Raw genomic sequence first — 24,697 nt, 5'->3', positions numbered from 1 at the left:
TTCTTTATCTTTTTCAAACTTTCATGTTTGAATGTTGCTACTCAGATATTAATTGATACTAAAAACAATTACAGATGCACCAATCATTTCCACCAATATTGATGCCAACAGTGTCATCATCACCTCCTTTATCTGACACCACACCCAAACAAGCAGGCGCACAGCCCTCGCTTTCGCTAGCAGATAAATACATGAAGAGCAGCAAAACAAACTTGAAGCATCGTAAACATGAAACAGCTATTAGCTATCATTAATATAGCAGCGAGCAGAAATGATGAAAAATAAAAACACTGTATTAAATTGGGAGGGAGGGAGGCAGCAAATGTTAATGGTCCTGTCCATATATAACATAAATAGTTATTTGTCTTAAATGCGATATCTTTGTCTTAAAGTTCCTGATTAAAGTTAAGAAAAGTCTACCAGCAGCCAGATAGAAAGGGTAGAAGTCTACCTTAAAAATATTTAATCTGCAACAAAAATATGATTCAAATTAACCAGAAGCAGATGAAGTAATAGAGGTTATTCCTACAAACATTTGCACAGATCAGTATTCGGTATCAATATCAATGCTAAGCGTGAAATGATAGCATTTTGACAACCTAGTCTTTGGTTACAATCTTTAGAGTTCAGATTAGTTTCCATTTGAAAGACACATTTACAGGGAGTGCAGAATTATTAGGCAAGTTGTATTTTTGAGGAATAATTTTGTTATTGAACAACAACCATGTTCTCAATGAACCCAAAAACTCATTAATATCAAAGCTGAATGTTTTGGAAGTAGTTTTAGTTTTAGCTATTTTAGGGGATATCTATGTGTGCAGGTGACTATTACTGTGCATAATTATTAGGCAACTTAACAAAAACAAATATATACCCATTTCAATTATTTATTTTTACCAGTGAAACCAATATAACATCTCCACATTCACAAATATACATTTCTGACATTCAAAAACAAAACAAAAACAAATCAGCGACCAATATAGCCACCTTTCTTTGCAAGGACACTCAAAAGCCTGCCATCCATGGATTCTGTCAGTGTTTTGATCTGTTCACCATCAACATTGCGTGCAGCAGCAACCACAGCCTCCCAGACACTGTTCAGAGAGGTGTACTGTTTTCCCTCCTTGTAAATCTCACATTTGATGATGGACCACAGGTTCTCAATGGGGTTCAGATCAGGTGAACAAGGAGGCCATGTCATTAGTTTTTCTTCTTTTACACCCTTTCTTGCCAGCCACGCTGTGGAGTACTTGGATGCGTGTGATGGAGCATTGTCCTGCATGAAAATCATGTTTTTCTTGAAGGATGCAGACTTCTTCCTGTACCACTGCTTGAAGGTGTCTTCCAGAAACTGGCAGTAGGACTGGGAGTTGAGCTTGACTCCATCCTCAACCCGAAAAGGCCCCACAAGCTCATCTTTGATGATACCAGCCCAAACCAGTACTCCACCTCCACCTTGCTGGCGTCTGAGTCAGACTGGAGCTCTCTGCCCTTTACCAATCCAGCCACGGGCCCATCCATCTGGCCCATCAAGACTCACTCTCATTTCATCAGTCCATAAAACCTTAGAAAAATCAGTCTTGAGATATTTCTTGGCCCAGTCTTGACGTTTCAGCTTGTGTGTCTTGTTCAGTGGTGGTCGTCTTTCAGCCTTTCTTACCTCGGCCATGTCTCTGAGTATTGCACACCTTGTGCATTTGGGCACTCAGTGATGTTGCAGCTCTGAAATATGGCCAAACTGGTGGCAAGTGGCATCTTGGCAGCTGCACGCTTGACTTTTCTCAGTTCATGGGCAGTTATTTTGCACCTTGGTTTTCCACACGCTTCTTGCGACCCTGTTGACTATTTTGAATGAAACGCTTGATTGTTCGATGATCACGCTTCAGAAGCTTTGCAATTTTAAGACTGCTGCATCCCTCTGCAAGATAGCTCACTATTTTTGACTTTTCTGAGCCTGTCAAGTCCTTCTTTTGACCCATTTTGCCAAAGGAAAGGAAGTTGCCTAATAATTATGCACACCTGATATAGGGTGTTGATGTCATTAGACCACACCCCTTCTCATTACAGAGATGCACATCACCTAATATGCTTAATTGGTAGTAGGCTTTCGAGCCTATACAGCTTGGAGTAAGATAACATGCATGAAGAGGATGATGTGGACAAAATACTCATTTGCCTAATAATTCTGCACTCCCTGTACAACAAGCTTAATCTTTCTGGTTCATGGTTTGTAGCTTCCACTTATATACCCATATTTTAGCCTGCATAAAAAAAAACCTATTTAGTGAAGTGTGAAGTATTTTGTCTGTAAAGTAATGTGATATTTTTCTTGTAAGCTTGTAAACTTCGCTTGGGTTAGGGTTGGGCATGACCAAACAGTTTCAACATACCCAAGGGTATTTCTCAAGAACAGGGGCCTGTTCTTCGTACCTCGCTAAGCAAGTTAGCCGGATTTGAATGTTGACGATTTGGCGTGATCTTGGATCGTTCGGTTCTCCGAAGCTCATCTGGGGCTTGCTGTCATAGCAACAGAGCCGTAAAAGTAAGCCTGCTCGGGAGCAGGTTTACTTTATGTAAACAGGATTAGATCGCGGCCTCTCAGGTATGTCCGCTGCAGTTATATGAAAGCAAGAGCGATATTTCGCCACTGTTTTACCATAAATAAATATTATCAATGTAACTAAAGATAATGTATTTGATTCTTTTATTGATTTCATACAGATACATACAGGTCATTTCCGAAAAAAAGGGAAATGTACTATTAATCATTCTATTACATGTAGTAGATCATGTCAGATGTAATTCATAATTTAGAGTAGTAATAGTAAATTACTACGTGCAATCAAGATGAGAGACCACGGCTAAAAAGCGAAGGTGGATTTGGGAAGTCTGTCGCAGCCATGTCCTGTCCGTTTGTACGCGAGCAAGGAAGGTGCAAGATTGATAAGGAGAGTTTACAGAATTTAGCGTATATTGCGGGATAGACGGGATCCTTTAGCTCGGCGCGACGGTGTGCTCATAGAGAGATATCGATTCTCCCGTGAGGTTATTATTACTTTCTCTCTCTCTCTCTCTCTCTCTCTCTCCAAATATATGTATATATATATATATATATATATATATATATATATATATATATATATATATATATATATATATATATATATATATACTACTGTACTGTATATACTTACTCCCGACTTACTGTGCATGCTTCAGTCACCCCTTGCATGGGAACAGGTAAAAGTGATGGAGTGTTATTCAAACTACACACATAAAAACCCACAATGTCAATAAATGTCACAGTACAAAAGGGGTGTGACGAGGGGTGCAGGACCACCACCTGTCTTTATTTGCTCTGCCCTTTTCTTGGTTGCTGTTATAAACAAACAGATTATTCCAGGGTCTCTTGTCATAGACTAAAAGCAATATAAGTGATAAATATTACCATTCTGTAGAATATTCTTATATTTCACTTTTACTTTTTCCCATGTTCTAGTGGGTCCTGTTGTGGCTCTAATGTGAAAGAGGATATGATGTAATATAATATAATGTGGAATGAAATAATATCACATGATATAATGTAATATCATGGATCACTTACGAGTGTAATTTGTCAGCAACTTTCTGCCAGCCCTCTCTCCTTGCTTTTGCAGCCTTTGCAGTGTTCCCCTGCGTTTTAATTAAACTCTGAAACTCCTGATATCCCTCAATCAAGAGTTCTTGGTCTGCTGCCGTGAGATACTGCGCGCGCTCCTTCGACATCTTCGCCGACCAATCACAGGGTTGCCGATCAATGTTTCTACTATCGATGCGTAGCCCCTTTTAAGCCACCCAGTGATCTCAGATTACTTCAGCCAGCTATACTAATCGTCAACAACAGGTGCGTTCGGACAACCGGATTAGCGAGCTCACGGTTAGCGCGATGATTTGATCTTGGATGTGTCATTTGATCTTGGATGTAGTAAGCGAGGTACGAAGAACATCCCCCAGGAGATCTTTATCGGGGGCGTTTTTGGCAATTTCTGGAGCAGTGGTTTCTTCCTTTGGATTAGCCTTTTAGTTTACGCCTGCATTGATTGTTTTTGTTTGTTTGTTTGTTTGTTTGTTTGTTTGTTTGTTTGTTTGTTTGACCGACCGACCGACCATGTCAACAAATGGCACATTGAGTTGATAGTGTAGGCCTAAAACTGGATCTATACATATATATATATATATATATATATATATATATATATATATATATATATATGCCTCGAGGTGACATAGCTCAAGTGAACTTCTTACCCACTGGCATTACTGGACTGAAAGTGAAGTAATCTGTCTGTAAAAAGTTGTTGAAAAAATGTCTTTGTATCTTGCATAAAGTAGATGTCCAAATCATCTATGGTTTGCTAAGATGAAATATGTGTAGAGGTTGGAGCGGGAATTTTGATGACTTCGGCCTGTTTATGTAAACACATGTTCATATGTAAGTGTTCAAGCTCAAAATGAAAATGAAAATGTTTGCATTTTCCCAGATGAACACTCTGGGATTTACCCAGGGGTTGCTATATATGGTCATTGTTGTGGCTTTAATGGTCACATTAAATCATATCAAGTCCTGTTAAAACAAGAAATGAAAGTTTTGCAAAGTACACCATGTTTAATAAAAGAATTCGTCTTCACTTGTTCAAGCAAGTAGACAGATGTTTGTTAAAAAATGGCTGGAGAAGATATCAAGTTTCATTTTTAAGTGGAAGAAGAATGTATCTGTGGGAGTGACACACAAGCATTTAACTCACATGGAGACATACTCAGTTATCTGCTAGTTTGGCAATATGATATATTTCAGCTGCGTCGAAATACTGCCTTTTCCACATTGCACCAGCATGAAGGATCTCTTCCCATGGATACCCTCCCAGCAGTAGACTGTCTTTGTGTGCTAAGCCTCTTTCAGGTTGAAAGATTTATTGGGAAACTGGCTAGGCTGGCAGCCTCTCAGCTCATATGTGACTCCACCAGGGTCAGTATCAGTGACCTACTGATGAAGTGATAATGAAAAATGACTTAATCCTGAAAGGAAATTTCACCATCACTGCACAGACTTCACTACAGTTTTTGACTAGTGTCCCCTCTTTGGACTTTGACTGGATTTCTTTTGCTTATTGGTTTTATTTTGAAAATGTTAACCTGCTTAATGAAGCTGGCGAAGATGCACAACTTGCAAGTAAAATAAGCTTATTTATATGTTAACTGAGGGAAATGTTGTTGCCAACTTGTTAGTCATACTCATAAGTGTGAACCTCGTTGCAGTGTGAGGGGAAAATCTTTCAATTAAGAATTTAAACATAAATATTTAATTCTGCACCACCATGATGGTTCCTTCCACATCTGTTCTACTAGCATGGCTATAAATTTTATTAGTGTAACTAGCAAAACATGCCATATAGGAAAATACACAAAAAAACAAGTTTTACGTAAATTTAGAGGTACGTGTTGTAGGGGTTCAGTCCTGATGGTCATCAAAAACGTCTTCAGCTTTACTGGAATGAATTGTCGTCTGTTAAGCTTTATGTCTGTGATACTTTATTTCGAATTCTTTATTGCGTATTTAGTGTTGACCCAAACAAAATTCTGTCTCGGATAGAAATTTTTGTGACTGTAAAGCTACGTACGGGCAATATACATTAAACGTGACACGTGAAACGATTGTAAATGGCGAATGTAATATTGAATTCGCAGTGGGATGATGAAATGAAGATAATCTATACAAAGATGAAAAGAATTGGGATAATTCTTTTTTTAAATGCATGGGTGTTAGTAATTGCTGTATGTGTGATGATGTCTGTGCAAAGTTTTGCTCAGATTGGCCCAACCATTCAGAAGAAAATATATAGATATATATACATATATATGCTGAAATCATTATAGTAAGATTCAAGTTGCAGGATCATCACAAAATCAAACTTCCACCTTTTGGTTGTGTTTGTGCCAAACCATAATTTTGCCAGTCACTTCTGCAGTTTGGTTGTAAGTGGGTTTTATGGACAATAGAAAACTAAATGGACCTTGATATCTTCTCGATGGTTTCAATAATATCAGGGCTGGTCTACAGTTCTTTGGTTGGCTTTGTTGAATCTTTTAACCACTACTGAGGCAAACCCATTTAGAGCCTACAAAGCCTGTGCACCATGACTGCAGGACTTAATGAATACCGTGGCCTCTTGCTGTGCCCAGTGTTGTTCCCATCTATGTATGTGAATGTCTGCACATCAAAGCACTAGCTTTAAGTGTATTTATGTATTCACCTGTTGCATGTGTTTTCATATGGGGAGTGGTGTAAGGAAAGCAGTGGTAGATACTGAGATAAGAGGGGTTTTTTTCTGTTCCTGTTTTCCATGTATTTTATGTGCCATGCTGGGAGGTTTACCCTATTGATTGTTCAAAGCCTGAAATAAGAACACAGAAAGACCACGCTCTCCCTTCCTCAATCTAAGGTGACAGCTTTATTGTCCTTGGCCACTCAGCTAAACTTTTGTCTCTGAACAAGTAGAGGGGACCCCAGAGGAAGAGGGGGGAGGAGGAAGAGGGGGTGAGTATTCCCCTAAAGCATCAAGCAGTTCTGGACCTATTTCTCCAGCTATTAACTTTAAGATAAATCTGACACAATTAGGCCAGAGTGAGATTTTCTCTTAATGTTCTCTTGAAAGAAATGCTAATCCTCTCAGAGCCTTCAGTTTTTGCCTCTTTCTTTGCCAGTATCTCAAAATGTTCCTGCTACCAGCCAGAGCATCGTTGTCCGCAGGCAATGACGTTTGCTGTGAGAATGAAGCAGGATAGTTGCCTGTGTTCCACCTCCAGGGCCTCATAAGGGCTCAGTACCCAGGAATGTGGCTCAGTTCATTAAGGCTGGAGTTCTGCACAAACAGTGTGCATCCAGCTTTCTGCATCACATGATTGGTTAGCGGCTCTCCCCCAACTGCCTGTTGCCACAGGCAACCGCTAACAATTGGAGCAGTAGAAGGGTCTCCCCTCATACCATTCATGTGTGCAGTCAGTGTTCTTGTTTGTACCGCTCAGACAGCATCTCCCCTCCACGACCCCCTACGGACGATTTGTTGTTACTATTTGTTTTTATTAGAAGCACATTGTGGAAACTTCATGTTCAAAATGTGTTGGCCGTTGCAAAAGTTTCCACTGTGTGCAGGAAATCACCTGAAAACCACATAAAAAATTATGTCAAACTCCTTATTGAATAGAAAAATGTTTTAATGCCGTATGTAAAATGTGCAGTCAACGTTTTTATATTAATTACTCCCAAAAGATTTGCTTTTCACAACCATATTTGTGAGTTTGAATTACATATGATGATGAGTTTTCAACTAAAAGGTGTTTCTTATGTCTCAACAGGAGATCGTGTTGGTAGAGGGCAGCCGCGTGTTTGACTCATGGAAAAAACCTCCCCCTCCTGTCTACATGCAGTTTTTCTTCTTCAATGTGACCAATCCAGACGTGTTTATTGCAGGGGGAAAGCCAGAAGTTAAACAGATTGGACCCTACACGTACAGGTAAGAAGCAGGACCAGAACTTGTCAACTTCTTGTTGATATGAATGTTAGCAAACAGATGTTTATGGTGAGTGTAAAAAAAAAAAAAAAAAGTCTTCTGAGAAATCACTGAAAGCACACAATCTGGTAAATGTGCTCTGGGTAGAGACTGTAAATAAAAGATGGATGTAGCCACAGGGACATGACAAATTCCTTTTTGGCTCAATGTTTTCAAGCCTCAGTGTTAGCCTTTTGACTACCACTGTATGTCTTTTTGGAGCCAGATGTTGCCATATTTGAATGAAAGGCTGGAATGCTAAGGTATCGGTTAATGCTAGCAACCTCATTAGCAAGTTGCAATCATAAACTGGGATAGACAGACATGTCAGATAATCAATGCTAAGTATTAAACTGATAAAATACTACAATTTCACTCGTCAAAACTAAACAATAAACTTCTTAGGCAGTATGTACCAAGCAGTACGCAGCATTATGTGCACCAAATATGAAGAAGTCCAGTTAGCTTAGGTGAAGCCTAATAGATACTAGGTGGCTCCAGTGACCTGCGTTAGGACTACAGTTGGCAAATCTGATGTGACAATTAAGGGTGGGTCTGACTGTGAAAGGGCACACTAATTATTTCTTGTTAGCCCATAAGCATGCAGTTTCATGTCACAGAAAAGCATTTAAGACATGCTATGTCCAAGATTTACAAAGAAGATGTAATTCTGTATTCAGTATTATCCAAAATGATTGTGTGAGTCCGTAACCTTACCATGAACGTGTTGATAGAGGTTTGTCTTATCTGGGAACGTAAGTCTTTTTGCAATTACAGCTGTCGTCATCTGGTGGGCTACAGATTGAATGCAGATTTTTAGGCACTTTTATAAAGGCTTAATTTTTCTAGCTATAAACATGGTTTATTAATGCTGTAAAATTTGGCAATTGATAGTATAAAATGTATTAAATATATATAATACCACTACTACTGTGTTGCCATATACTGTGCATGTTGAATTTCTGCTTAGGTTTTCTAGATTGGACCACAGCCACAGGTCAAACCCTCAAACTGTGTCAGCATGCGGCCTTCTGCTTTTCTGCTTCCTCTTTTGCGATCTATTACTTTCTTCTTGTCTTGTCCTCAGGAGGCCTTTTTTATTTTTTTGTGTGGGTTGCTGGTTTGTAATCACTAGTCATCAAAATCCTGCACTCACTTAAGCCCTAAATGATGATAATTGCTAAAGCACCAGAAACGTTGCAACAGCCAACATTGCCTGTCAAGATAATCTATTCCTAGAATGTCATTTTAACAGTTTTGGGTTGGTTAATTTCAAAACGATGAATGATAAAACTTTTGCTTCACAGCAAAAAGGGCCTGAGTTTGACTCCCCAAACTGGCTGGAGCCTTTCTATGTGGAGTTTGCATGTTCTCCCTGTATCTGTGTGGGTTCTCTCTGGGTACTCCGGCTTTCTCCCACTGTCTAAAGACATGCACTTAATGTGGTTAGGTTAACTGGGCATTCTAAATTGCCCATAGGTGTGAATATAAGTGTTAGTCCTGCGTCACACTGGCAACCTATCCAGGGTGTTCCCCGCTTCTCACCCTATGATAGCTACAATAGGCTCCAGCACCCTCCACGACCCTGATAAGTGGAAGAGAATGGATGTAGGGATGGATGAATGGTTGCAATGTTTTGCTAAAATATAAATGCAGTGCTACGTTTATGTGGTCTGCGTTTGGAGATTTTAAATGACATTCTTTTCCCACGTTTGCACAGGGAGTACAGGTACAAGGACAACGTAAGCATGGTGGCAAATGGCAAAATGGTCTCCGCGTATAACACGAAAAGCTTTGTGTTCCTGAGGGAGAAATCTGTGGGTGATCCAGCTGAGGATAACATCACCACTGTCAACATCCCTGCCTGGGTGAGTCATGAACTGAAAAAGTAGAGGAAAGTGGAAATCCAAGTGGGTTAAAGAGGACTTTATGTTCTCTTTGTTACTGAACATTGTTTATTGTGTCCTCATTTCCATCTCATTGTCCACCACCACCCTCTACCTTATCCCGTATTATTAGTGCTATTTTTTTTCTCACAACTGCTTCCATTCCTGTCTCCAGGCTGTCATGAACAATGTGAAAGATAGTTTCTGGAGGACCTCCATGGTTTCAATCTGGATGAACTCTCTCAAGAGTGGTCTGTTCACTACACGCACTGTGGATGAACTGCTTTGGGGCTACGAAGACCGTCTGCTGGTTCGCGTTGCTAGCACCAAACCTGAGGTGGAGACGGTGTTTGGACTCATGTACAAGGCATGTAACAGCTCTTTACAAGCAATATAAAGCAATGAAAAGAAAGTTGTCAGAGCACATCCTCCATGAAGTCTTGAAGATGTTTTGTTTCTCCAGAAATAACATTTGAAAAACATGTTTTAATTATTTTTTTTTTTTAGAAAAATGGAAGCAACGATGGTGAATTTATCTACCACACTGGAGAGCAGAACTACATGGATTATGGCCGGATCGAAACATGGAAAGGCCAAAGGTAGCACTGATGCAGTCTCACGCAAACACACTCTTCCTCTCTGTCTTCATCCAGAGTGATGAAATTTTATTGGGTAACCTTTGTATTAACAAGCCTGTGAAATCCATTTTTTTTCCCTTTTTTTTGGCAGTAATAGAGATACTGTCTGCCTGTGCCTTTCATTCTGTTTGTATCTTCATCCTGGTCTTTGCCCTTAACACAGAGCACAGAGCAGGATATCCTGATGCCTTAAAAATGGCCTTTACTGAACCTTCTTATCCAGTTTTATTGTCTTAGGTCCCCTGGAGTCTCTAATTACCCTTGTGCTCCTGGGAAACAGTGTTTTTTGAACTGTGACTTTCAGATAAAAACACATTTGATCATCAAAACGTACCACTGCAATTTACAGTTATTAAGATGAAAATGATAAATTTGTTTTCACTGGACGGGATTATTTTGAAAACAAGATTTGTTTTCTTTTTTCTTTTATTTTTTTCGATTTTAAATACAAGCCTGCATATTCCAAAAGCATTTTTTTGTTGTTTTGTAGGGAGTTGTCTTTCTGGAGCTCTAACTATAGCAACAGCATCGTTGGATCAGATGGAAGTGCTTTCCACCCCCTGCTTGACAAGGATGAGCGCATTTACATCTTTACTCCAGACCTGTGCAGGTACGGTTCAGCACCACGGGGCATTCCAGCCCTTTCGTGGTTTACCAACCACATCTTAGGTTTTGTGTGGTGGGTAGGGTCAGATCCTTCCCTAGGAAATTATTCAATCAGACATTTTATTTTATCCACTGTGGTGAAGTTTTGTGCACCAATTTTTATCTTTTCTGTACTAACATATAGTGAAAATGTAAAAACTTAGTAAAAACAATTATAATTTCAGAATGAGCACAGCTTTATTATTAATCATCAACAATGTTTCTAGAAGGCACCAACACCAACAAACGTGATTGATCAGTCCAATTTAGTTTAGTTTTTAGCTACTATATATGTAGCGAAACCCAGACCTTTTCTTTTAAGAAATTCAAGGCTGTGACCGTGTTTTTTTTTTTTTCCTGTAAAGTTGGTCTTTTTATCACAAGTCTATAGGGAAAAACTAATTTTTAGAGAGAGCCTCAAGTGGCCATTATAGGAACTGCAGTTTTGACTTCTTTTTTCTGCTCTTTGAGTTTGCCTATAGCTGAAAATTAATGTAGCTGGCAAACAGGAGGAGGGAAAGGGCATCAGCTTTGGCCTTAATTTTATTAGTCATGTTGTAAAAATAAAGTGTTATTTCAATTAAAGAGTCAAACACATGTAATGTGGCTACCATGGTGATTTGTGTGGGCCTGTCAGTTTCTATTTAGTGTGCCATTTAGGATGTTTTACATGGGGATTGCATGTTCTATTTGTGGTACATGACAAGCAGACCAGGGTGGAGGCTTTCACATCTACTATGGAAATAATGTCCACAGCCTTTGGATCACATGGTATGTTATTATAACATGCTGACCACTTCCAAACAGCTCAGTGGGTGACCTCTCTCTACTGTTGACTTTTTCTGCTTAAAGCACGAGGACTGTTTCAAACACTTAAGTGGCATTTTCCAGAAAACACCATGAAAAGGCTTCCTTATTAGGAGAGTTTCCGTCCGGAACATCAGGGAGAGGGTGACAGAGGGAATGGAAGGACAATTGTGGGAATAAGAGTAAAAAAAGGAGAGAGAGAGAGAAAGAAAATGCTTTTAATGGTTGATGATTGATGGTAAGTGATGCTTTGTGCTAAGCACAGCACATGTATTTCCTCTTGGACGTGTTTGTCAGAAATGTTCTCAACTAATGCTTTTGGGGAAATTTATAATGCTTCCTCCAGTATTTCTGGGATGTCTTTAGGGAATGTTTGACGACTGCTGAGAATTGCAATGAGTACCAAATTTAATCCCAAACCTTGTTTGTTGCAAAACAGACGTGCTGCTTCCCTAGTGTTCATAGCAAGAGTTTGTCCTTTAGAGAGCACAAGCTGTTTCGGACGTCTTCCTCATGTTGTTGAGCGTGGAAAGAATCTGTTGGAGTGGAATGGTTGCACCTTTGACTCTGATTGGACGTGTGTCAAAAACCCTTGGACCAAATATTTACAAAGCACTTTCACCTACTTGTTCTTGGCCTGGTTGTGTCATCATGGCGTCTGTGTTACTGTGACTAAAGGGAATACGCCTTCCCCCTTTATTGTACTTACTACAATAATTTGAAGTGGAAGTGCTCCATTAAGTCACACATGACGACCTTTCACACAGAGTCTCTGCCCTGTGTATAAGTCACTCGCTTAACATAACTTTGTGTTTAAAACACATGTTTAGTTAAAAGAGAACATCTGGGACTGATGCATAGCAGCAGGGTGGTGGCCTCTCGGTCCAGAAACTGACAGCTGAGCTACCAGAAAAAATGAATTGGTAACGTGTCATTGTTCGAAAACCAGCTTCACCATCCTTTTGCTCTTCGTCATCATTACTGACTTCATTAGATGGTTTTATTTCATTTAAAAAATGTTGAAAAAGAAAGTCAAAAACACACGAATATTAAATGACAGAAATAGTAGACTCTCTTATATCATTTTAATTTAACCAGCCCTGTGACACTTTTTCAAAGCCTTCATTCTGTATTTAGTGGTAACTCTAAACAAAATTCCATCGCAAATACATTTTGGTGAAGCTTTAAGTTACATATGAGCGATATGTGAAAATGATTAACCCTACAGAGGGCTGAGTTTAAAGACACCCTAAAAATGAAAGAAAAAAAAATGATGCACAGCAACTACGCAGCAACTCAAAGGCTTACTTAGTAGTAGCCTGACAACATCGGTGCATGCTCCTAATGAGATGACAGATGGTGTCCTAGGGGATGTACTCCTAGATCTGAACCTGGGCGTCACTCACCTCCTGTGCAATCTGAGGTGCGTAGGATGGAAACATAATGTCACAGAAGTGTTCTATGGGATTTAGATCAGGTGAGCATGTGGTCCAGTCAGTGGTAACAAATTCTTCAGCCTTCAACACCTGCTTCCATAGTCTCCTGCACATGAGATCGGACATTGTCTTTCACAAGGAAGAACCCAGGAACCACTGCACCAGTGTGGCGGCTCCAAGGATTCATCCCGACACCTAATGGCAGTCCGGGTGCCGTTGCCTAGTCAGTAGATCTCTGTACATCCCTCCATGGATATGCCTCCCCAGACTATCACTAACCCACCATCAAACTGGTCATGCTGAATGATGCTACAGGCTACAGGTTCCTCCACAACCATTAATGTCTATCACATAAAATCTGTTTCTGATTGTTTGGTCAGAGACATTCAAACCAGTGGTCTGCTCTAGGTCATTTTGTAGCTCTGGCAGAGCTCAACCCGTTCCTCTTTGCACAAAGGAACAGATACTGGTCCTGCTGGTGGGCTAAGGACCTTCTACTGCCCTATCAAGCTGTCCTATGGTAACAGCCTGTCTCCTGAAATCTTCCTTTAATTTACACTAATTTTTAGAGATGACTTTGGCAAAAGAGATGCAACATCAAAGTTAGGTGTTTTCACATTATCTGGTGAGCTGTTTGAAATACTTCTCCAATATATTTAGGAATTTAGTTGAGAAGAACAGTGTTTGCTCTGCTTATCTAAAATGAATTCACACTGTAACAGTTCTCATTCCCAGCAGTGTAAGGCCAAGGATTTTCACTTGGCTTCTCCCAGGAAGGTCAAGGGAAAGGTCTGTACAGTATTGTTGCACGATTGGTGGGCTGCACCCTCTCAACCAGCTGGCAGACACTGTATAGAGTGCTTTGTTCTCACTGAGACTGGTTGGGATTCCCTCGACAGGACAAAGCTACAGATATGCAGGGCAAGGATGAACTGCTCTCAGTTCTCTTGGATGTTGGGAAAAAAACCACACACACTGAAAGATTTCCCAATGTCTTTGCTCCCAGTAATAAAAGAAGGTTAACACCACAATATATCATTTGTCTTCCCTCCTCCCCTTACAAGTCTAGATTTAATGATGAAGGAGCCCCAGCAGGATTTCAGCATATTGTTGAAATCAATGTAACAGATAACAGAACATTTATTTCTCATGATCACATCACCTGTTATGAAGTTCCTCACCTAAGCTGCAGTCCTTAAAAAGATTAGTTTGAAGTATTCAGCATTCACGCTTGATCATGCTGAGAATTTCCAGCAGTCACGTGTCACTATGAAATTCTGTGGTCTGAGTGAAGTTGTTCGTTAATTGTTTTTGTGTAATGTGACCGTTCGCTTTATTCTCCAGGACCATCTACATGGAGTTTGAGAAAGATGTCGAGGTGAAAGGGATCCCAGCGTACCGCTTCACACCACCACGCTCTGTCCTGGCCAGCAAAGAGGAGAACCCTGACAATGAGGGTTTCTGCGTCACCCCAAAGGAGTGCCTGGGAACTGGCGTCCTTAAAGTCAGCCCCTGTCGGAAAGGTAATCGGTGCAGCAGTTTCTCTCTGAAACTTTCGATGCATCGGTCATGATTCAGCTCCAACATAACAAATTTTATTCTTTTCTCTAATTTCTTTAATAACGGCACAAAAGCTTTGCTTAGACTCTATGTCCAATGTAGTAGCCATTAAATACTAATGGCTACTACACTGATATCAATAAAGTCCTTCTTTTGTTTGTAATGCTAATACCCCCTAAAATACCCATGTGACACAGCTCTCCCCACACCTCAGGCGTCATCTGACATGACTGACCCAGTAGCAGAGTGGGCGGTAAGCCCTGTCACCTGATTCTGCCCTTGAATATGACCGGGCATTACCTCAGTGCCTTTTCATAGCTCAGCTGTGCTTCATCTCTCCATAACTTCCTGTAAAATCACAGTACTTGTGGTTTTAACATTTCTTTTACATATTTAAAGTTAAAAATATGGAATGTTTTACATGGTCAATGCAGCTGATGGCCCATACTGCACCTTTCTGTCACAGCATGCAGCCATTTCTAACTAGTTTCACAGAGTTATTCCAGCAAGTGAATATCCAGGGGCGTAATTTCCAGGGGGGTTGGGGGAGTTATGACCCCCCCAATAATCAGACCCAACCAATATAACCCCCCCCCAATAAAATTATGAATTATCTTGCATGATAACAATAATAATAATAATAATAATGATAATAATATTACTACTACTACTAATAATAATAATGATACGTTTTATTTGAGGGCGCCTTTCTAAAACCCAAGGTCACCTTACAAGAGAAAAAGAGATCAAATAAAACAGTAGATTAAAATAGATTGTAATAAATTAAAATACAGAAACCAGCAAAATACAACCACAAACAACAAATTAAAAACAAAACAAAACAAAAAAAACCACGATTTGACAGCAAGTAAAATCTGTATTAAAGCAAGTAAGCCAGTTTAAACAGACACACACACACAGCACAAAGTTACGCCGATGTGATTATCGAGCCCTGTTTTTTTCATGTTTTATTATCAAGGTTTTATTATTGTGAAGCGATACATTTTAAAAACTTCATGCTTTGCTACAGAATAATGTAACTGTGCCAAAGATTAAAACGGACATCACAGATTGGCGTTCTCAAAAGGATTTTCATTGTCCACTAAAACAAATGGAATGACTGCAGTTCACTTTAAAGGTAAATAGCTAAGTATTTTTGAGCTTATGAATGTCGTTTAGCCATAAAGAGAAATGTGAGTGCATGTTTATGGCCCGGAGTTAAAGAACAAACGCAGTGAATAAAGGCCACTATAAGTATACCAGCAGAGGTGTGTGTTAGCACGCCTGCGGTGACCTTGTCGGTTGTCATGTGAACAGCCTCTCAGGTGACTGCATGTGTCCAATGTTTTTGTCAAACGTCTGTTGCTAAACAGGAGAGCAGGAAAACTGTCACCTCTGCCCCACTTTATCAGCACCTCTAACTGCCCCCTCCCTCCCCCCTCCTCTCATGTCTGACTTTGTTGCTGTTGCTGCTGCGGGAACACCTGGTTCTTACACCCTTGGACCATTTGTGTTTGTTGGGCCACCCACCAAAAATGGCTCACTCGACTTTATAATAGCAAGTTTGACCGAGGTGATATTGTAGGAACATGAAGTCCTCCATTGACAATATAAGGAAGGAACTCAGAAAGACTAAGAATTTTTATCTGGATATCAGCTGCCGCCTTTAATTGCTCACACAACAGGGGTTATTGTCCATGTGTGCTGATTTATTGTTTGTTTTTGTTTTTCTTGGACCCCAAGTAACATGTTGCATCCCTGTCAGATCGTATCTCACCAGCTTCTTCGCCTTTTGATCTGTTTTGTTATTGTTGTCATGCCCTGATTAGATCAAACTTCAAACATTAAGGAAATGTGGCATTAAAATGTTTTTTGTGCTGCCGCTTTAGTGGCGACAGTTGTTATGTCATCTTTGTGGTGCTTAACATGTGTAGATTCACCATAGTCGTGTGAAAAAGAGGTTCGAAGGTTTTAAATAAGAGGACATAAAACACGATCTGAACAACAGCATGTGACTTTTCTACTCTGCTTGAGTACTCAAAGTGCTTTATACTGCAAGCCTCATATCTATATAGCATTGAGACACAGTCACACTCAATTCAGGGTTCAAAATCTTGCCCGAGGATATCTTGGCCTGCAGATGGGAGCAGCCAGGGCTCGTGCCACTAGCCTTCCAAGCAGTAGACAACCTGATCTAGATCCTGAACTCTCTTCTTTTAAAGAGAAGAGGCTTTCTCCTTTTCAATCATTTTTCTCACTGTAGAATGACGGACTTACTGGAATTTTTCGAAAGTGGCTTTATAACCCTTCCTATGTTCATGGACAGCAACAATAGCTTCTCTAAGATCATCGCTGATGTCTTACGCACCCAAATTTTCCCAAAACTAGCAAACTGCCAAAACATCTATGTTTAGACAAGTGCTCACAGTGGCTAATGATCAGTTAATCAAGTGCGTTTAATTCTAAGCACCTGACTGCTGCTTATCCTCTTGATTCCAATAGTAGCAGTAAGGTTGTACTTGTGTTTTTCACACACTGCTCCTGCGTTTTGGCTTATCATTCTACGCATACTAACCTAATTTTAAGACCAGTAAGGACCAGATGATTTTTTTTTTATTATGTCCTGATACTCACAACCTTAGAACCGAAAGAGCGTGTTTTCTTTTTTACGACTGCATTGTAAATGATGAGAAGTGCACGCTAGAAACATGTATTTTGCATTACAAATAGCACAGCATAAAATATCATGGACACCATCTTAATATTTTTATATGATAATATATACATTCATTTCTTCTCTCAGGTGCACCAGTGGTTGCCTCCTTTCCTCATTTCTACCTGGCAGATGGCAAATATGTGGCTGCCATTGAAGGACTGTCACCTGAAAGGACACATCACCAAACTTTTCTAGACCTAAACCCTGTAAGTCTTCAGGCTTAAGGTCATCGGCTTTAAGTTGTTAGCATCCAGCTATAGTTTGTAAGGCATAACTTGTGTTTTGTTGCACCACAATGCTTCAGGTCATGTACCAGCAACATCATATACTGAACAAGGTTAAAAGAAAGCCCAACAAACATTAAGATGTGCTGCTCCGCCACCTAGTGGTGGAGTTCTGAAATGTATCAGCTGTGCTTTATTGTGTGTGTGTGTGTGTGTGTGTGTGTGTGTGTGTGTGTGTGTGTTCCTGTCTAGCTATCTTTGTGAGGACCGAAATCTGCATTCTACTATACTTGTGAGAACCAGCAGTCACTTGTGAGGACACACAACCGGTCCTCACATTTTTGAAGGCATTTAAAGGCATTTTGGGGGTTTTAGTGTCAGGGTTACAATTAGGTTATGGTTAGGTTTAGGGTAAGGGTTAGCGTTAGGCATTCATTTTTATTGGTTAGGGTTGGGGTAAGGGGCTAGGGAAACCATTATGTCAATGAGGGTCCTCACTAAGATAGCTGAACGAGGGTGTGTGTGTGTGTGTGTGTGTGTGTGTGTGTGTGTGTGTGTGTGTGTGTGTGTGTGTGTTTGGGGGTGGGGGTATGTGTTTTTTTAAATATATTTGATGTCTTTATATATTTTTTTTTCTCACAGACTACTGGAGTGATTGTACGTGCTCACAAAAGAGCACAGGTGAACGTCTTGATGCAGCGAATCCCTGGAATCCCGTGAGTAGCACACACTTCTGTCGTTGTTCTAAATGTATGTGTCTGTGCTGTTTTTGATTACCAACCATATTTTTGCTGCACTTTTAACAGGAGCACTAAATTCCTGAATGAAACAGTATTTCCTGTAATGTTCCTCAATGAGGTAAGTGATATTACACATGCTGAAACACACAGGAAACTCCTAGATTCTTATTATGAGGTGCAATAAAGAAATTAAACAGTATGTCAACATTTTGAAAAAGACACGTGTTACTGAGAGTTAGATGATTATGTCGGTCCAGCTTAGCTTTACTGAGCTGAGTGTGGCTTAGAGTAAAGATGGAAAACAGCTGGAAACAAGCGACCTGGCTCTGAACTAATGTAACCGGCACAAGGGTGCGATGTGCAGAGAGTTCAAGTAGTAACTGTCTCCCAGCCAGGAAATAGTCCTGCCCCATAACCTCCCTAAAGAAACAGATGGGCCTCACAGCAAGAATGTCCTGTTTTAGAATCCACCAGCCTGCTGGGGCTCTTCTGTGTGGAGTCTGCATGGGTTCCTCCCTCGGGACTCCTCCCCTCACACCGATTGAGCAGTTAGAAAAAGACGGACAGATGGGTTTTGCATTGATTAAGCACTAAACACAGTGCTTAATAACACAACGAAGTTATGTTTTTCTGGTGCTATTACAGTGTCTAGTGCAGGATTCTAGTTGAGATAAGAAGAAGCCCAGCTCATTTAAATCAGGCATTGCCAAACAAATTTGGTGTTTTCCACTGAACATGTATCTCTCAGTTATGTATCCACTCTCAAAGGGATTTCTTTTCAAGAGATTTAGACAAGGCCAACCTAATCAAAAGTAGATTTGGTTCCCAGAAGTCAAAGCCTGACTAGATTTTCCCACATTTTCAGCCTTGATGCTTTAGTGCTGATTGGTTTCTTCATCTTCTGTATGCTCAGCTGAATTCCCCTCTTCCTCTGATGGATCTTTTACTCTCTCTCTCTGAATAAACAGAGCGTGGAGATTGACGATGCGTCCGCAGAGAAATTAAAGAAGCTTCTGCTGATTAGCAATTTGGTGTCCAACTTCCCTCTCGTCATTGTGGGACTGGGTGTTATTCTGCTCTTGGTCTTTGTCATCCTCCTGTGCCAGGCTCGCAAACAGAAGGTATGAGACTGCTTCTTGCTGAGTTTGATCCTAACAACTTACAATTTGCCTGCTCCTAATGAGTCTTAATTTTTGCACAATTCATTCAGTTGCTTAATTGCTCACTAATAATACCGAGCTTGTGTTTCTCACTGTGTTCCTGGGCAGAATGAAGTTAAGCGCATTGTGTTTACCAAGCCTCTTTATGCTGTAAGTGTTTATAATTAAGTTGCTGCTTATTATATCTGCTTTTTTTATTTATTTGTCTTACTTTGGTTATTATTTATCACCTAAGTGCCTTTTTTCATTAAATCTTTCATTGCACAGCTAGACCAGTTTCACCTGACTTAAAATAACTCTGCTAATGTACAGTTAATGCATTGAATATTAATACTGCCTGTCTTTTTAATTGTCGTGAAATGGCATGCTTGAGGGCATCAACCACTTCCCATTACAGGTATAACTTTACAAATTTAAATAAGACGTAATTAGTTTCTAATGCTGCTTTATGTCCTTAATGTCCCTCTACAGTCTTCTGCTGAAGACGACACCGCTTACTCTCCAGTTAATGATAAGGAGAAGGAGGATCCCCAGAATGGAACCTACATTGGTCTGACACCTAAGGCTGACGTGGAAGCTTGAGGATGAGCAAGGGGGCTTTGCATAGAGGGCTCAGGTGAAAAGTATATGTTTTTAGTTTCAGACGTCTTTTATTGTATGCTCTTAGGTTTATTTAGAGAGCGCTAAACTCTATTCCCAGACAAACATCGTGTTTAGAACACTATGGTGGCTTCTTCTAGCTGCTGCTAATTATGTAAAAATAGTTGAGAACAGTCGTCCAATAAGCAGAGAAGAAGAGTGTGCTCTGTGGTGGTTCTAAAACAATCACACCCTTTAAATGATGGAGGTTCAAAACTGCCAAAATTAAGCAGACATGGAAAAAATGACTCAGTAAATTAAGGTTAATGGAATTTATTACATGCATTTGTAAATGATTGTGTTTGCTTTTGTATTATTTGCCTTTGTACTATGGCTCCATAGTGGTGTTGTTGTGATTAACACCTCAGTCACACTCAGGCCAGAGACTGGTCACCAACCCCCTGGCAACCTCTGGGGAAAAAATGTGTACCGATTGGGTAATACTAATCTTCTTTTCCTCATGTGGTTGCCAAGCAATTGCCAACTGGCCTTTAGGCCTGTGTGACTGGGGCCTTCTACATTCCTCTGAAATATTAAAGGATGCACAAATTCCTAGTGCCAGTCCCAAATCAGGAGGGTTGCAAGAAGGGCACACAATTTGAAACCTGTATTGAATCACATATTCAATACAGGCCTGCTGTGGCACCCCCTTGGAAAATCAGGGAGCAGCTAGCAGTACTCATATTATTTACATTTGTCATAATTATTCTGTTTATCTACAATCAGATTTAATTTAAACTCTCTGTTGTTTTTTTGTGTTTTTGGGGTGGGTGGGGTTTACATTACGGCTAACAAGTAGTTTTTCCTGTTTTAGAACCACTCACTGCTTAAGGAATTGAGAGTGAAAGTGGACATTATATTCTTTCTTTTTTTTAACATAACATTCATTTTTGCAGCCAAAGAGGCTTTTCCCAGACTGCTTTTATTATTTTATTAGACTGCTTTTTATTATTTTATTATTATTATTTGCTTTTTAAGTGTCCTTGTTGTCCACTGAGTTACTGAGTGTCACTAATTAGCTAACATAAGCTAATGTAAGTCTATTAGCAGCAACCAATCCAGTGATGTCATATTCTGTACCGGACGCAATATAGCACAAAGTATGTTCTAAAAACTTTAACTTTAAACACATATTTCTTCAATCCAGCTTCACAGACAGTTTCTAGAGGTTTATTTTGAAAATCAAACATGTTTGGCACAACAGTGCATTCAGATCATAATTATGATTATAACTTTTTTTTGAAAATTTGGCAGTTTTGGTCCTCCATACAGAGTTAACTTCCTTTCATTATTTGTATGGCTAAACCGATTTGTCTTGCTTTGGAATTCAGATTTTATGGAATGACTACTTGTACAAGCGCACCGAGGTCATTTGGGGAGCAATGTGATGAAATCCTTAAACTGATGTTTTTTGGGGGTGTTATATTTCACTCTCAGGGGATCTCATCTTAGATGCTGTAAAGCAGTTATTAAAGCAGAAGAAAGAAAGCACAATATACTGGATGATAAATCAGTGTTACTATGTCTCATTTCCATTTCATTTTCATTTTAATGTTACAAAAAAAATGTCACAACTTAATATTTTCTGCTCATCCATGGCGCATATCGGATATCTAACAACCAGCATACCTGAGAATCTTCAGAGTATGGAATTTGTTTGTATATACATACAGTGTAAGAAGTGATGAACTGCTTACATTCCTCTCAGCGTATGATGGGGATGAGTATTGGACAAAACACTGTATATTTTGGAAATTTTAATTTGTAAAGTAAGACATACTTTGCTTTTTGTTTTTTTGTGTTGTCTTTTTTTTTGTAAATGTGTAATTGTAGAAATGTTTGAATTAAAGACATTTCATGTAAGAACTTTATAAATGTTTATAAAGCTCTAAAGCAGGGGTCTGCAACTCCAGGCCTCGAGGGCCGGTGTACTGCAGGTTTTACATCTCACCCTGGGTCTACACACCTGAATCAAATGATTAGTTTATTACCAGGCCTCTATAGAACTTCAAGACATGTTGAGGAGGTCATTTAGCCATTTGAATCAGCTGTGTTGGATCAAGGACACATCTAAAAACTGCAGGACACCGGCCCTCAAGGCCTTAACCACGGCAGATTTGCTTGGGTTGAAACCATCATTCAGAAAGTACACAATTTGTGTTGACAGTATTTTGCCCTGTGTAACTGTGTATTACTAAGTGATATAATGAAATGTCTTTTAGATGCTGTAGTGGTGCCTTTAAAGTTACTAGATTTCTTGTTCCTTTTAAAGATTTTTGTTGCGTGAAAAGAATACTGTGCCATATCAACAAATCTACTCTCAAGTTTTTTTTCCTTCTTCTTCTTTTAGCTACCAAAAAAATAAATAAAAATAACAAAACCTTTTGATATTTCTAATATCTAAAAGCAGGGTCTAACTGTAATTTAAAAACTCTCTGCCTGACTAGCAGGTTGTTGTGCAGGGTCACAGTTTTCTCACTCGATGCTGGTGATGAAAATGTGTCATTATAATGTGATCTGGAAAATGCTGCAGAATTCCTCCGGTAGAACTGTGACGAGTCCGCCTTTCATTACTACTCTTGTAACATTTTAATTAAAGCCTTATATGCACTGTGATAATGATAATGACTATATCAGATATTAGTGGATTCATGTGATTACAGTAAAGTGTTTAACATGTACACTATAATAAGGAAAAAATGATTGCATTTTAGAAAATTTGTGCACAGCGTTTTATATAAGAGTTACAAACTCACAAGGAGATGAAAGACGGGATTCATCTGAATCCCTTTGCAAAATACACACTATACAGTATAAAAACACAGTTGTGGTTAAAGAGAATAAATTATTTTGCTATGTCGATAAAACCAAAACACATAAAGCGGAGCATGGACTGTTCGCTGCTTCCTGAAATTATTGTTACTGCCATAAAACACATACTTGTTTTGAAATGTTGAACGTTTTTATTCTGTATACAAAAAATAAAAAGTAGTTTCAGTACATGTCTTGCTGACTGGTGTTTGTCTCTTTTTCTTCTTTTTCTTTTTTTAGTGAAGAAGTCCGATTAGAGAGTCTGCCCCAAGGGGCAGAGAGGTAGTTGGGAATAAAATAATATCAGAAAAAGTACATCGCTGATATTCTTTGTTTAAATTACTGGATCTGGAGTGAGCTGTGCCCAGATAATGATGATATAACTTACACCACAGAAAAGCCAGAAAATGCTTTGAATGACATTTGATTTCACTTTTTCAAATATCAGTTAGCAGATTTTTCAGTTGGCATCTCTGAAGGTAGACATGAAATGTGCAGCTTAAAGGCGCTGCTATGCTAAACACATGTAGAGGAGAGTTATTGGAATGTTTTTTCACAAAGAGTTTAGTTTTTTTTAATCTGCAACCCGAATTCCAGAAAAGTTGGGATGTTCTTTAAATTTGAATAAAATGAAAAATAAAAGCCTTTCAAATCACATGAGCCAATATTGTATTCACAACAGAACATAAATAAATGAGCTCATTTCAAATTTGATGTTTGCTACAGGTCTCAAAATACTTGGGATAGGGGCGTGTTCACCATGATGTAGCATCTCCTTTTCTTTTCAAAACAGTTTGAAGCACGTCTGGGCCTCGAGGTTATGAGATTCTGGAGTTTTGGTGTTGGAATTTGGTCCCATTCTTGCCCGATAGGTTTCCAGCTACTGAAGAGTTTGTGGTCATTTTTCGTTTAATGATGCACCAAATGTTCTCTGTAGGTGAAAGATCTATACTGCAGACAGGACAATTCAGCACCCAGTCTCTTCTCCAACTAAGCCATGCTGTTGTAATCGCTGCAGTATGTGGTTTTGCATTGTCCTGCTGAAATACACAAGGCCTTCCCTGAAATAGATGTCATCTGGAGGGGAGCATGTGTCGCTCTAAAACCTTTATATACAATATTGGCTCATGTGATTTGAAAGTCTTTTAGTTTTCATTTTGTTCAAATTTAGGAAACAAAATATTATTTCCAAACTTATATCATGCTAGTTGTACACCTGCTCAAATGCTTGTTAGTGCAATTATCTGATCTGCAACTTAATGCATTTAGGCATGTAGAGATGGCCAAAATGACTTGGAAAGAAAGATGATTTAAGGGAATTTGAATGAGGCAGGATTGTTTGTGCCATGTGGGCTGGTCAGAATTTTTCAGAAACTGTTGATCTGGGATTTTCCCACACAAGTATTTCTAGGGTCTAAAAACTATCCAGTGAGCTGTAAAGGTCAGAGGAGAATGGCCAGACAACTTTGAGGAGAAGATTATCTCTGAACGCATAACACATCAAACCTTAATGCAGATCTGCTACAGCAGCAGAAGGCCACAGCGATGCCACCCCTGTCAGCTAAGAAGGGGAAACTGAGGCTACAATTCACACAGGCTCACCAAAATTGAAAATAGAAGGTTGGAAAATGTTTTCCAGTCTCAGTTTCTGGTGCAACATTTGAATGGTGCTGTTGTAAACATCCCGACTTGTATCAGCTGGGCAGGCTGTTGGTGGTGCTGGTGTAATGTTATCTTCTTGGCACATTTTGGCGCCTCTTAATACCAACTGAGCATTGTTTAAACATGACAGGCTGCCTGAGTATTGCTGCTGACCATGTCCATCCCTTCTAACAGTGTACCCATT

The 24,697-nt window shown here is 39.5% G+C and overlaps 1 protein-coding gene across 2 annotated transcripts in view; it reads left to right on the top strand.

Annotated features, from left to right (window-relative positions):
• Positions 1-23,045, top strand: part of LOC116331705 (lysosome membrane protein 2-like) — a 28,583-nt gene extending 5,538 nt beyond the window's left edge. Inside the window, exons 2-13 of one of the 2 annotated variants that reach the window (XM_031754471.2) lie at positions 7,396-7,553; positions 9,310-9,457; positions 9,651-9,842; positions 9,983-10,074; positions 10,604-10,723; positions 14,346-14,524; positions 17,365-17,483; positions 18,144-18,217; positions 18,308-18,359; positions 19,210-19,362; positions 19,510-19,551; positions 19,873-23,045. In XM_031754471.2, the coding sequence (XP_031610331.1) occupies positions 7,396-7,553; positions 9,310-9,457; positions 9,651-9,842; positions 9,983-10,074; positions 10,604-10,723; positions 14,346-14,524; positions 17,365-17,483; positions 18,144-18,217; positions 18,308-18,359; positions 19,210-19,362; positions 19,510-19,551; positions 19,873-19,983 (1,440 nt within the window). In that variant the 3' untranslated portion in view covers positions 19,984-23,045. The remainder of the gene's footprint in view (positions 1-7,395; positions 7,554-9,309; positions 9,458-9,650; positions 9,843-9,982; positions 10,075-10,603; positions 10,724-14,345; positions 14,525-17,364; positions 17,484-18,143; positions 18,218-18,307; positions 18,360-19,209; positions 19,363-19,509; positions 19,552-19,872) is intronic. The other variant, XM_031754472.2, reaches the window with a different exon arrangement.
• Positions 23,046-24,697: the final 1,652 nt, after the last annotated feature.

The sequence above is a fragment of the Oreochromis aureus genome, linkage group 7 (genome assembly GCF_013358895.1).
Source record: "Oreochromis aureus strain Israel breed Guangdong linkage group 7, ZZ_aureus, whole genome shotgun sequence".
Lineage (NCBI taxonomy): Eukaryota > Metazoa > Chordata > Actinopteri > Cichliformes > Cichlidae > Oreochromis > Oreochromis aureus.
This window is presented reverse-complemented; position numbering and strand designations above follow the sequence as displayed.